Consider the following 14,893-nt stretch of genomic DNA (forward strand, 5'->3'; position numbering starts at 1 on the left):
AGCTCTTCACTATAGATTGCTTTTTCCTTTTAGCCCTTTGTCTGGTTTATAGAATAACAGCAGCTATAATAGCTATAATTTATTTATCATTTGTGCCTGGCACTGAGCTAGCTGCTTTTAACGGAATTAATCCTATAATCTTCATTCCGATCCCAAGAGGTCGGTGCTGTTATTGTTTCCATTTTTCAAATGACGAAACCAAGCCCCAGAGAGGTTAAAGGAATTGCATTTTACTTAAATGGACTGTGCCAGGTGTGTCAGGCAAAGCCTCCGAACCCAGCAAACCTGTGAGTGCAGGAGCAGGCGTGGAGGACACAGGAAGGAAGAGGACCCGGCTCCTGACCGCTGAGCTGAACTGACAGGCTGGCGGGGGCTGAGCCACCCCCAGCCGTGGGGACAGACCAGTGAATGGATCGTGGCAGTATTTGCGGCCTGCCCTGGTCTTCTACTCTTCCAGACTGGCCTTGGCTCCTTGAGGGAGTGGCTCCCTCCTCCAGGGAATATTGACTTTCCTATCCACTTATGGAAAGCCTTATCAGCTCGCAGCCGGGAAGCTTGCCGGGAAGTGTGCTGTCAGGGCTGCAATGCTTTTGATTTTGAGAGGCAGTACTGCTCCTTTCCTTTTCCCACTGCTGGGCTCGTGGGCTGTTTCCTCATTTGATCAATGGTGTCTCGCAGGGGGTGGTCGGTTATACCAGTTGGTTAGAGCGCGGTGGTAATAACACCAAGGTTCCTGTTTCGATCCCCTCATGGGCCACTGTGAGCTGCACCCTCCTTAAAACAAAACAAAACAAAAAAAACGGGTGTCTCGCATGTCCAGTCTGCGTTCCTGATTGGAAAAGGTGGCACACTCCTGGGGATGCCCTTACCCTACTCCCCACCCCCTCCACACACACAGTGCACACATGCACGTGCACACAAGCACATTTTTCCAAGGGTTGTACATGGGGTGTGTGTGGTGATGTGGAGAGCTTTCTCCTTGGGGTCCCAGGCATCAGATCCTTTCCCCAGGGACACACCTGCTTAACAACCTTAAATTGGGAATAGCCTAGGAAAGATTCTAATGTATGTTCCTTAGGGAAAAAAATCTCCATGAGACTATTTTTGTTTGTTTTTAGTAGTCTTGGTTCCCTCTGAGCTTTTCCATTGACCCTTGAAATGAGTCCATTGGGTAGTCTGGGAGACTTTTGTCAGCCTGGGGGATTTTAGAGAGAGTATGCAAGATTGTATTTGAGTTGTCCTCGATAGAGAAAAATAGATTTTTGCTTTTGGGGGCAGGTATATCATGGGTAGTTTAGGAAGAATCAGTATTCTTCTCCCGTCCTCCCTCCCGCTGCCCCTTGGGCAGCCGTGGGTAAGCATGAGCTCCTGAGGGCTGTGGGCACGGTGCTCTGGGCCAGCAGATCTGAAGGAAAGGCTCCAAAGAGGCCCCTCTGGAGAAGGGTCCCCTCTCCCTGGCCCAGCTTGGCTCGGGACTCTGAGCTCCCTTTGTTCACTTGCCGCCTCCTAAGACCTTCTCCTAGTCAGGTAGACCCTTCTGAGATAAAGTGGTAGCATTGATACCAGGGACTGTCCTCAGCCATTTCAGGAAGACTCACAATGAGCCCAGATCTCTTGAAGGGTTTCAGCTGACAAGTGGGAGTGACGCCCTCCTTGAGAACTCCCTTAATTAAGGCTCACAGGGGCTTCATATTTTTTCTTAGTAATGCCTTGCTGTTACTTGAGAGAATAGCCAGCTAAGCCCATATCTGCAACTTGCTTACAAAAGAGGCCGAAACAGCTTTTCCAGCCAAAGTAAAAGGTTCAAGACAGATTGTTCATTCATTCACTCACTCTTTCATTCACTCATTGGTTCGTTCGTTCATTCCATGTCTCCTGTATGCCAGGCCTGCTGAATGCTCTGACTAGGGGCATGGAAGAGCGGTAAGTGACATTGGAGTCTTTAGGTAGAATCAGGAGCTAAGAGTCACCAGGGTTCATCTCGAAGGTCAAAAGGAATTCCTGAACAGGACCATTCCCCTGTTCAGGCATGGGAGAAGGGTGCTGAGGGCGGGGGGGTTCACCAGCGCCAACCTGCTGATGGGGGGGGTGCAGGTAATTAGGATGGCTGTGTGGTTGTGAACATCATTAGGAGGCAGTGCCCTGCCTTCCTGGGTTAGCTGTCACCCGGCAGTCTGGCATCCACATGGAGTTAGCACTTAGGGGAGATAGACACTTCTTTTACCCCATTTCTGTGTCTCTTGTTTGATCTTCAAAAACAGTTCAGTCGATTGTGTAGAATGAAAAACTATCTTTAGACTCTGCTACCAGCTTTATATAGCGCCCATGTTTCCAGGTGTCTCAGCTGTTAGGGAGCCTGGCCTTCTGTCCTGGAGGTCTCTGTCTTGGGGGCAATAACCGCAACTAACACCTGTGAATACCTGCTGTGTACGAGCCACTGGTCTGTGGGGATTAACTCATTAAATCCTGAAGAACCCAATGAGGCAGTAGGTGCTGTTATCCCCGTTTGACAGGTGAGGAAACTGAAGCTGGGAAAGGCTGTCTCACCCTCAGGGTGGCATTGAGAGTGGACACCAGGGGGCCCAACATTAGAGCCACCTCTCCTCATCTTTGCAGTGTCCTTGGCGAGCCACTAGGCCCAAGTGATTGAGGTCTGCTTATGCTGCCATCTGGGGATGGTCACTCCTGCTGATGACAGCAGGGCTGCAAGAGTGTGTCCTAGCTTGAGTGTGCTGGCTTCCAGTTTGTTCTCCGGACCAGTGGTGCTATAAATAAACACTCCACCTTGGGCAGCTAATCTCTGCTCAGTGGATGGGGAGCCATCAACTGCCTTCTGTCATTCCTGACACACTTGAGGCTCATTGCATTCCCACTCCACCTGCACAGCTAACCCCACTTAGGGTTTTCATCACAAGCATTAGCCTGGCAATTCCTGTCTCGGTGGAAAGGTAGTCAGTCATGATGTGGAGACTTTTCTTTATCCGGCTTCAGTGACAAGCTGGCTAGAACTGTTGACTGTGGAAGGCAGTTGTTTCCCTAAACTCCGGCCCTGTCTCCCAGACTAGCAGACTTCTGGTGGCAGTCCTGCAGGCCGGCCACCCCATCTCCCTTTCTCCACTGGGGAAGTCTCTGGACTCACATTTGCGAAATGGCATATCTCCATGGATGAGGGGGTGACTTTCAGGACGCTTTGTCGTTAACTTTTGGGTGGATATGGGCTTGTCGCAGTGTTACCAACAGCAGGAATTGTGGATAACTTGGCAGAGCCAAGCTCCCCCCAGCCTCCGTCTTGCCCCAGTTCTTTCCAAACCTACAAGGATGACCTTTGTTGCTCAGAAATGGTGGGCAGTATGCTGTGGGGAGTAGAGCGCAGGGGTGGGGGACAGTCCTTTCCAGTGAGATCTGCCTTGAATCACTTCCTCATCATGTTCATTGAGAGAGGTCACCCTGTCCTGTCCCTGGCCTCAGAACTCACCATGTACCAGGCCTCCAAACTGAGGGGCATTCAGGTGAAAACACAACTATTTTTACTGTTGCAAAATTAAGCCTGACAGTGGAGGAAGAAAACAACCTGGGGTGTTTTGCATAAATATATCTGCTAGAACTGTTAATCAGTAACGCAGGAATCTGGTACGTGTTGAAGCCAGTTGTGGTGTGTGTACCTAAGATAACAACACACTTTGTGTTCAGTAAAAACGATATGGCAGTATTTGCCTTGTTAAAAAACACAGTGAGTACTATTTGAATGAGACTCCTAAAGCTGGCACTCCGTGTGTGTCAGACTAACATTGCCGATAACAGAGCAGCCTGTGCCCGTCTGTGCCTGGGCACTAATGGAGAGAACACAGCAGCTACCTGCTTGGTGATCTCTGCCCATTTGGGCAAGTTCCAAAGAGCCAGCTCCCCTCAAAGTAACGTCTCCATTCCCCCCCGCCCCAACCCAATGCCTGAAAACCAGGAAAATAATGGTTTTCCTGATTTCTATCTAGCTTCCAAAATCATGGCAGTCTCTGTCTTATATTCAGGGGCCACTGACATGGGGAGTTTGTGGTTTCTGAGTCTGTTTCTGTTTTGCTCTGGCCTTTTCTCGCCTTGCTTTGTTTCTGTGATTCCATCTGTGTTCTAAACATCTTTCCTGCTGCTCAGCAGGGTAAGCAATAACAGATCGTGCATTAGTCACCGTCACGACCATCTCCTCCTTGGGGCAAGGGGAGTCAGCCATGATGACTTTATCAGTCAGGAGAAAGCAGGACTGCCGGAGCTGGCTGTGGCAGCCAGGGCCAATCTCAAGTGATACCCGTTCTGGGTGAGTCACTCACTAGCCGCCATTTCTTTAAAATTTCTTGTATTAGCATAAAGGAAGACACAGGAGGACAAGGCAGTAATAAGGTTGACATTCTCTCTCCTTAGTTCATTGTAAGGATTTGCCCTGATTTTTAGTCCAGTTGCGTTTATTATTGGCCTCACCCAGGGTGGCACGTCACCGTGCACGTCCTCAGATAGGCCCTTGGCTCTTCTTTGCAAGTGGGTCTGTGAGCTGCCTGAGTCAGGGACAGTGTCTTTTATCCCTGCCTGGATTCCCCTGCAGGGTTGGCCGTGTCAGGAAAACAAGAAGTAAGCATGTGAGGTGGGAGGGAGGCTGAGCAAAGTTCAACAACAGGAGTGTCTTTCTCCTTCAGCACACCCTCTACTTGTGAGATACAGTTGGAATAGTCTGGAAGCGTCTTCGGGCAGGAGGTCAGGTGGGCACACGGGCAGGCAGAGCGCACTTTTTGGATGACCACGACATGCCTGTAGCTGGCTGGATCCCAGGCTGGCCCCAGGGGACCAGCAGGACAGAGCCATGCCACCAAACCGAAGTGATCCGAAAGGGCTGTGGCACAGAACGTCCCTGAGCCGCCAGCATACAGAGTTTTGCCTGCTGTGGAGCTCAGCTCTGGTGTCTCTCGTCCCTAAGGTGCTGAGATACCTGGAATAATAAGTGGAGGATTAAAGAAGGCAGGGTTTTTGTGTGTGTGGTAAAATAGTCATAACATAAAACATCCTTTTAACCATTTTTAAGTATACAGTTCAGTGGTGTTAAATACATTCACATTGTTCTGCAGCCATGACTACTGTCCTGTCTCCAGAACTCTTTTAATCTTCCCAAATTAAAACTCCCTACCCACTAAACAATAACCGCCCTCTGCAACCCGTGGGAACCACTCTTCTACTTTTCGTCTATGAACTTGACTGCTTTAGGTACCTCATGTGAGTAAAACTGTTACTGAACTCAAGGGGCTCGCTGCTTGGGGTGTTCTATTCAAGAATGAGACATGCTTGTTGTGAGGTAGTTTTATTTGCAGCAAGCAAAGGAGATAGGGGATTCATATCCAAAGCTCTATCTCCCAGAAGGGAGGCTTAGCCATTGCTTATATACGCTACTTGGTTAATTACACGTTGATTTCTTCTTTGCCATTGGCTACACTTGTGCAGTTGAGTTCCTGTCACGCTCATCCCGCTTACAGCTGCATCTGCAAAACACTGAGCTACATTTTAACATTTAATAAGAACCCAGATCCTTGCCCTATCTAACAGAATCATACAGTATTTGTCCTTATGTGTCTGGCTTATTTCACTTAGCATAACGTCTTCAAGGCTCACCCAGGTTGTAGCATGCGTCAGCACTTACTTCCTATTGAAGGTCGAATACTATTCCATCGTGTGTGTAGACCATGTTTTGTTGATCCATTCATCCTTTGATGGACTCTGGGTTGTTTCTGCCTCGGGTATTGTGAATGCGCTGCTGTGGACATGGGTATACAAATACCTGTTCAAGTCTCTGCTTACAGTTCTTTTGGGTAAGAGTTTTACAACACAGGAGCAAGGTGTCTTTGAAGGTTAGTTTCTGATGAATCGCCCTTCTCCACCGAGGGCTAGACTTACAGACCAAAAGTCAGCTTTACTCACCATCTAATTTTAGACTCCAGTCTAACCACAGCTGGTCACTCGTAACCTCATACTTCATTTTGATATTTGATAGGCTTCCACAACATGTTCCAATTCCAGTTTTACACATTACCTGTCATTGACTACACTGACTGTGGGGGCACTGTTGTCACTTGGTGGTGGGCATGGCATTAATTAGGCAGTGCACATTATTACAGCTGGCTCACTCTAGAGGTGCAGGCTCTTGCTGAGCCTGCCCCTCCTCACCCAGCAGGGCCGATCTTCTGGCCTTGTCCCCAGACCTGGCTCCATCCAGGGGCCCGAAACCCTGAGCCCACTGACAACTGAGGCTGTTGAGGCTACTTGCCTTGCACGCAGGGCAGCTTAGTACGGGCCCGGTGTTATCCTCCGAGTCTGCTGGTTCTGTAATCTGTTTTCATTTCATTCAGTTAACTTACACAGTATTTCACGTGATTTATATGTAAATTTTTACATATAAATTATATGTAAATTTTTTATATGTAAAGAATTATATGTAAATTTTTTCCTAGGGCAAGTAAAATCTTTTTCTGAAATACCTTGGCATTTGGAGTTGCCACAAGATTTGGTTTTCCCTGCACCAGCTTAGAAGCAGTCCCGGGGCCCCTGGTAATTGGTGAGGTGTACACAGCTGGGGGATAAGGGGCTTTTGGTGAGCTGAGCTGTCCTGTCATGGGTCTGCCTACCTCTAGACAAGACTTCCTTAGGCCGATGTCCTTCTGCATTTGCCAGACCAATTAGGAAGTAGAGATGGCTGGTTGGGAAATTCATGACTTAATGGGCATATGGTTTCTTATTGGAAATTCTCTGAACCCACAAATGAGCCAACTCAAACCTCTTCTGCCTGCATGGTGAGGACCTAGATCGTGGGCTACTCAGCCCTCGTAAGTGAGACAGGGACCCCGTCACTGCGTGCCCCGAGTTCCTGTCCATCCCGGGCTGCCCTCCATTCTGGGCCCTGGGGGCAGGCAGCTCATGGAGAAGACCTATGCCCTGCGCTTGAGGGACTCCTGGTCTAGTTAGGGCCTTTTCGGAGTTTGTTTTAGATATTGGAGGATGAAGGGAGGAGTTTGCCAGACAACAGGTCAGGTGCTTCTCGGAGGATCAGAAAGATCTGTGTGGGGTGTGGAAGAGCCTTTCACGCAGTAACCAAACCTCCAGCGAGGTCTCTGGCCTAAACCCTGGGAGGCGCTCGCTGATGAACGAGGCAGCTGTTCCTGGAGCTGACATGGAAGAAAGGGTGACGTCTGCCCTGGGGCGGCGGGCAGTTCCTCCTGCAGGGAGAGAAGGAAGAGGTTGTCGGAGGGGCGCAGAGCCAGATGCTGGAGGTGGGCTGCTCACAGGTGTCACCATCCGTCTGGGAATGCTAAGGGCTGGCAGCTGCTCTGGGCAGGTGCCTGTGACACCCACTGTGTGGTTTCCTGCTGGGGTGGCTGGCCACAGAGCCCGGGGTGCCCGGGCCTTCAGTGGATGGGGTGGGGTGTCACTAGGCGTAGGCCTGCTGGTCAGGATATAGGTCCGTCTGTGGCCCTTGGGTCACAGCCCCTGTGCTGCTGTCCTGTTTGTTCTCATGTTAGCCAGGTCCCTCTTCTGTCCCAGGCTCCATATATCAGCTCCCTGTCCCCTGCCCCAGAAAGCTGCTCTGTCTTGGGCCCCTCCCGAGCTTCCTAGAGTCGTACTTCTCAAATATGTGACCAGGTCCCCCGACTCTGAACCTGGGTTCCGATGCCATGTGGTCGGTTGAAGCCAAAGGAAAGTGGCAGGGACTGTGTCTGTTGGGGGGAGGGCAGAGCCTTGAGATCCTGGCAGTTGCCCTTCCAGCATTCTTACGTCCTCCCATCATGCGTCTGCTGGAGATGGGGCCTGGCTCTGTCCACCTGCCCCCTCGGGCCGGCCCTCTGTTACCTCCTCCACACAGGGAAGGCCTAGCTGGTCGTGCAGGCCCTTTGCTCCAGAACAGCCAATGACTCTGCCTCCAGCCTCTTGTTTATTTCTCAGGCTTGTCCCCCGAGTCCAGTGAGCACCCCTTCTCTCTGCCTGTCTAAATCTGTCTACCAGAGGCCCGCTCTTTACTCAGTCAGGGGAGGGGTCTGCCTGACGGGGCATCGTCGTTGAATAACAGTAATAACATCAAAAAAAAAAAACAGTAATAACATCAATGAACATTTATTGAACGCTTTACAATGTGCGAGGCTCTGCTCAGTTATTTACATGCGTGATCTCTTCATTTTCCCAGCAACCTGTGGGGTATAGATTTCTCATTTTTACCCCTATTTTACAGTAGAGGAAACTGAGGCAAAGAGAGGTGTTTTTTTTTCACCTGCCCAAGGTTACGTGGCCAGTGAGTAGATGAGCCTATATTTAAATCCAATTAGTATGTCTTATTAAAATCTCTGTTCTGAAATCCCAATTGTGGTTTGTCCCACTAAACTGGAACAGAGTGTCTGGGAATTGGGACTGGATGGGAGTGACGACATCAGGCAGGGAGGGTTCCTTCCCTGCTTCTCTCCAGAATCCCATGAGAACCCGCTGCCTACTTCACCTATACCCACCCACCCACTTCCTGCTGAAGCTGGGGCTCCTGGGAAGAGATGCTGGACCAGCTGGGGCCAGCTTTGGGGAGGTGGAGGCTGGGGAGATGGGACAGAGCTTCCTGAGAACAGAGTTTAGTGCCCCCTGTGGCTCGTCTTGTGCATTGGAGGGGTGGGCATAGAGGGCACTGTCGCAAATGACCTTGACCTCCTGCCCTTGCACAGGTGCAGGGGCTGAGGCGTACCTTGCCTGCTCCGATGTCAGGACTGCTGGGGGTTCACGTCAGCTCTGTCTCTGCTCTGTGAATACAGCCCTAAGTGGGCTCCTGCCTCCTCACAGCAAAGCTGCTGCCCAGCTTTCCACAGAGGCCGGTTCTGCAACCACCAACTGCAGGTCTCAGTGCTTGCAGCCCAGAGGAGTTTCAACACATAAAATTAATGCTTTCTTTGGATTATTAGTTAGCCACATACTACCCTTTCCACTGTGCATGTGCCTAGAATTGGGTTCTCTGACTCTTGAAAAGGAGGCATGGGCCCCACTTCCCAAAGAGCACCCAAAGGTCTCCTGAGAGGAGGTGGGCTGTTTGAGGCCGGCTGGGTCAGGGCTGAGCTGTGCTGTGCTGAGAAGCAGCCTTCTCTGTGGGGGCAGGTAGGTCCATCCAGGTCTGGCAAAAGCAAGGGGATTTGGCCTGAGGCCCCTACGGGTAGGGCTAGGCAGCGGGGCTGCTGAACATGGCCAGACAGATGATGGCATCCATGCAGTCTGACTGAACAGTCTAGGTGGCCAGGGGAAAAGTACTGTAGGAGGTGGAGCTTGGATGTTCTTGAGCAAAGGAGTGACATGATGGGCAGTTAAGTTTAGAACAGTGGGAGTGTGCTGCTTAGGGAGTCAGGGAATCAACATGCGATGCTCCCTTCTAGATGATTCTGCACAGACCATGTCGCCCTCTCATGCAGTTGCCTCCTCTGTAAATGGGACCACAGTGAGTTCTCTGCCTGTGGATGTGCAAGACCTTACAGACTCTAGTCTGATGATGCTGATAAAGAAGAAAAGAACGAAGGCTGCGTTTAGGAGCAGCAGGCAGGCGTCTGGGCTGAGGAGTCCCATGTCCCCGCAATCCAGGGTGGTGTCGGAGGTCCCCGAGGCAGAGGAGACACGTGGCAGGGGTGTTTCCTGGATGAAGGAGATGATGAGCCCAGCGAGTGCTGCCATTGGTGGGGTGGGCGCGACCTTCAGGGTCCGATGAATAGGCACTGGCGTTCCTGGTGTGGGTCCTGCTGAGGTGACAGGCTGGCAGGGTGGATAGCAGCAGTGTGGGGCGTGAACGGAGGGGCCTGCTCGGAAGTAAGGGCAAGCGCGAGGTTGGCCCTCACGCCCTCAGGGGTGAGCAGAGAGGAGAGCCAGGGGCTGGGGAGGGAGCTGAGGGTGACCCCTGGAGGACCATGGCATCCTGAGGTGTGCAGACGCAGACTGACTGTCCTTGCTCCCTTGGCGCCCTCTTTCTCCAGGACTGGCTGCCTGCCCAAACCTGACCCCAAAGGGGAAGAGGAGAAGAGGCTGGGCTGGTTTGGTCAATTCTGAAATGCCATCAGCTGGGGTTGCTGGAGAGGAAGTAAATGCTGAAGGCACCTTGGCCGTGGGCTGTTTGGGACCTGGCGTGGGTGGGGGTGGGGCGTGTGTTTCTGCCTCCTGGAGCTCAGCCTCAGGAACTGCACCAGTGCCGGGGCGCGCTGGGCTCCGAGCTGCAGAGAGAAGCGTGGTTTGATACAGATGCTGCACCTGCAGGCGGCCCAGCGTTTGCCGGGGCTGAAAGAGTCAACAAGGCCTGACGGAGTTAGAATTGCACTGAGCGCGCACTTGATAGGTGGCACTAGGGCCACAGGGGCCAGGTCAGGCTATGAGAGGAGCGAGAATTACTGGGAGCACAGGTTAGGTGGAGCTGGGCCGAGGCCGTTGTCCAGGTAACAGTGACACGGGAGGCAGTCCAGGACTGAGGCCGGTGCCACCAGGAAGCGCAGGTCGGGCAATGCCAGCTGCTCCCACAACCCCTGAAGCTAATAGTGTGGCAGAGGCTAGCAGAGCTCCAAGGTGGGCTGGTACCGGACAGGCCCCCCCCTCCTGCCAGCAGGACCCCAGCAGAGACAGCAGAGGAGCAGCTTTGAGCATGGCCTTGGAATAGGACAGTCCTGGATTTGAGAAAAATGGAAAGCAAATGCAAAGTAAAAGCCCCTACTGCTCTCCACACTCTGACCTCTAAGCTTCTTGTATTCTTTCAGACACTGTGTGTGTTTATGTTTGTGTGTATATCCTTTTCATTATACAAACAGCGCTGCTATATACCTTGCTTTTATCCCTCGCTTAGTTTCTTGGCAACATGGAAGAGCCACTTAGTCCTTTTTAATGGCTGTTGTATTCTGTGATGTTGCATTTAGCTAATTGGTCTCCAGTTGACAGACATTGTAGTTAATGCTCCTAGTTCGGGGTTATTTTGATACAGCAGCAATCAGTGTACACATATCTTTGAACACCAGAATTATTTCTGTTGAAAATCCTAGTCACACATTTTCTGGGTCAAAGTGGTGTGTACCCCCACCCCAGTTCTCTTTCAGAGGGGTTCTACCAGTTCACACTCCTGCGAAGTGTCTGCGAGTTATAGGAACACGAAGCTGTTGTGAGGATTAAATGAGACAATGTCTAAAGCTCTCAGCCAGTGTCTGCCACATCAGGCTGCAGGGCAGCACTTGCTGCTACCTGGGTCACTGTGGACGAGCAGCAAGTAAGGTGCTGGGCTGGGTTTCCCAGTTGGCTTGGGGAAGGGGCGGTGACAGGACACAGTGGTCTGACACAGCAGATGTCACCTTCATTCACACCTCAGGAACCGCTGTGCCAGACACTGGTGCGGGCATGGAGCGTGGAACCAGGTAGGCGCGGCTCCCGCCTCCAGTTGTGTGCTAAGGGCACCAGCATGGGCTGCTGCTGCTCCTACTCCCGGCTGACTGGGTCTCTCTCTCCCTGCCCTTCCCCTGCTCCCAGTGTACGTGGTGGAACAGGAAAGGAAGAAGGACGACACTGGGTGTCAGGCGGCCTTGGCTGCGTGCTGGGCTGCTCTCTGCTGCTGCTGCCTCCTGGAGAACCTGGAATGAGCAGCCAAGACCCAGGTGTTCTCTCCAGGCGCGCTGCCTCCTGTAACCGGAATAAACAACTAGTGCTGCACAGTCCATTTTTGCTGTCTTTGAAAAATACCTAATCGACAGACTTCTAGATTTTAGCACCTGTGAGAGGTGTGAAATAGTATCTCACTATTCTAATTTACCTTCTCTGATGACTAGTGACCTTGAACATAAAAATATACATTTTTGGTGATTTGCTTTTATAAATTTTGTGAAATGCTTGTATATACCGGGGGTGCCCAAAAAATGCATACAAGTGGACACTTTGGTCAATGTTGCTCAAGCAGTAGTTCACTGTAATCAGAAGTGTCTGGAAGCTGATGGGAACCACGTTGAGCACCTCTTGTAATTGCAGACGTCAAACGTGACTTGTATGTATCTTTTGTTGTGGGTATATATTGAATATTATAATTTTAATAGTTTTCCTTTCTTAAAATGTATGTACTTTTTTGGCACCCTCTGTATTCTTAGCCCCTTTTTTTTTTTTTTTACCTGTTTGTCTTCTTGATTTGTAGATCTTTAAAGATTCCACACACCAATTGTCACTTTTATAGGCTTGCAAATATCTTCTCCCCATCTCTCTTAACCTTTCTTATATTTTCGAGTATGAACGTTTTTAAATGTCATGTTTATCAGTCTTTCTCTCATGCTTTGTGTATTTTAGTCATGAAAAATCGTTTTCTATTCCAAGATCATAAAGATAAGCCTATATTTTCTTACTAATACTTTTTTCACATAGACTTCCCAGTCTGCCTAAATTTACTTTGGATCACGGTGTAGGATAGGGTTTTTACTGTTTCCATTTTGGTAGTTCCAATAGCGCTTAATGTTTAGGTCACCCTTCCCCCACTGATTTGACATGAGATGGTAGGAATGCGCTCGCTACACCCGCGTCTGATATGCTGAGCAGCCCAGCACGTGCACACACACACCTGTTTTTCTTCTTCAGCATTTTCTTGGCTCTTCTTTGGCCGTTCACTCTTTAATCTGGATTTTAGGATGAGTGTGTCCATTTCTATGGAAAACTACCATGTTTGGCTTTAACGGGAATGGCATGTAACTTACAGAGTAATTGGGGAAAGAATTGACGTATTTACGGGATTGTCTTCCTGTCCATTTATTTTTGTCTTTTATGTCCTCAAATAAAGTCATTTACTTCACACAGCTTTTGCATATCCTTTGTTGGTTTTAAAATTGGATTTGTTCTGAGGCACATTATATATTTTAATGCTATCGTGAATGAATTGTTTTTTAAAAATGTTACATTTTTGGTGAAAATCGTTTCTTCACTCCAGTGGGTCACAGATTAGAAGATTGTAACCCAGTTTATTACAGCATTGTCTTGGGGTGCCCTAAACGGTAGGAGGAGTTCTTCGATTTGCCCTGTGCTTACTCCCTGGGAACCACCCTCAGTCTATAAGGACCCACATTCAGTGAACACTGAACAGCTGCAATGTGTTACGTGATGGACGACACAGAACAAACCCCATTCCTGCCCTCATGGGGCTTACACTATGGGGGGGACCAGACATTAAATAATCCCACAGATAATAATTGATAGTCTACTTTCCTATGAAGAGATGTCATTGCTGTGAAAACAAAAAGAGGGACCATCTTGCACAGCCTGGGAAGGATCTAAAAGATGACTATGCATTAATATGCAAACTAGTTGATGGAAGAACAGGTGTAAGGGCCCAATGGCAGGAGAGAACGTGGCTCATTTAAGAAACTAGAAGGGGAAATTGGTGTGACAGAGATTAATGGGGTGTTGGAAGTAGATGAGAGGCAGGAGCAAGACAGAGATTTTGGTTTTTGTCCTGTGAGTGGTGGGAAGCCATGGAAGGATTTCAAGCAAAGGGATGATGTGATTAAATTAGCATTTTTAAGAGATCCCTCTGGCTTCCATGCTTGGGAGGGGCTCAGGTTCACATAGTGGTGGTGGAGAGACATGAATGCATTTGAGATCTTTGGGAAGTAAAATCAACAGGACTTGGTGATGGATTGGATATAGAGATTGAAGAAGAAAGGGAGAGTCGAGGATGACTCCTGGGCTTCTGACTGGAACTAGATGCATAGTGGTGGTATTTGGGAAGGTTGGGAACAAGGAAAAACACCCATGTTTGGTTGGGAGGAAGAAAATCAAGTTGAGCTCTAAACAAATTAGATTGAGGTGTCAAAGTGTCTATGAGACATTCAAGCGGAGATGTCACATAAGCAGTTGTATATATACACCTGGAACAGGGAGGAGAGGTTGACCTAGAGATGTAAATATGGAACACATTGGCATATTGGTGGTAACTGGAACTGTGGAAGTGAATAAAATTTGGGTAGAAATAAGGAGGGAAAAGGTGGCAATGTAGGACGACTGAGCTTTAAGAAAAACTGACCGGCAAAGGAGTTGGAGATGGAAAACCAGGAGAATGGGGTGTCTTGAAAGTGGAGAGAAGAATGTATATTAAGAAGAGGGAGTGATCAGGAGCATTGATTGTTGCTGGGAGGTCAGGTTAAGGTAAAAACTCAGAAATGTCCATTGGATTTAGCCACACTATTGTCACTGAGGGGTGGACTTCTCTCCAGGTCCTATTCTGGGAAGGACACCAATAAAGGGAAAGATAAGACTGCTGGGACAAGAAGACAGGGCTCCTCAGGCCTGGAGGAAGGCAGACATTTGTGTAGGCATGGAAGAGATGAGCTCAGAGGTGCAAAGAACCAACTGGGCATGGAGGCTAGGAACCCCTGCTAAACTGAAGAGAAGCATGCAACAAAACATCACGTTCCAGAAAGGCCAGACGCCGAGGAAGGCTAATGTCATGCAACTTTGAACTTAGACAGAGAAGATGTTGCTCCTCGAGCAGAATGTGTCCCCTGGAGTGTTTGGTTGTTGGAGGGTCCAGCATATAGGTAACCAAGCATATCACCATCCATGATGTGGGGTGGCCCTCTGAACAGCAGCAACAGTATAGATCCTTCACGACCACCATTTCAGATAATTTTCAGATTTTTCCCAGATAAATCTTTTCTAAAGGAACTTTACATACAACTCCGTGTGGGAAGGAGATACTATGGAATTGCGGTTGAGGCAAAGAGAGACCACCCCTACCTTTTTATGGGGCCTCCTGGTGACCGGAGGAATACATTTGAAAGCCTTTGGTCTTTCTGGATTTTCCAGTACATTTGGCCAAGGGCGATTCGAGCTGGATGGCTTTTGCCCTGGAACGGTCCCT

At 49.5% G+C, this 14,893-nt stretch overlaps 1 protein-coding gene across 5 annotated transcripts in view; it reads left to right on the forward strand.

The window, feature by feature from the left end:
• CYSTM1 (cysteine rich transmembrane module containing 1) overlaps positions 1-14,893 on the forward strand; it is a 68,822-nt gene that overhangs the window by 43,688 nt on the left and 10,241 nt on the right. For 4 of the 5 annotated variants that reach the window (XM_081035789.1, XM_081035788.1, XM_081035791.1 and 1 more), the window contains one exon: positions 11,533-12,842. The exons of the other annotated variant lie outside the window; for it this stretch is intronic. In XM_081035789.1, the coding sequence (XP_080891915.1) occupies positions 11,533-11,642 (110 nt within the window). In that variant the 3' untranslated portion in view covers positions 11,643-12,842. Of the gene's footprint in view, positions 1-11,532; positions 12,843-14,893 lie in introns of those variants that run through there. 5 annotated transcript variants of the gene reach the window in all.

This window comes from Rhinolophus hipposideros (assembly GCF_964194185.1).
Source record: "Rhinolophus hipposideros genome assembly, chromosome: 23".
NCBI classification, from domain to species: Eukaryota; Metazoa; Chordata; class Mammalia; order Chiroptera; family Rhinolophidae; genus Rhinolophus; species Rhinolophus hipposideros.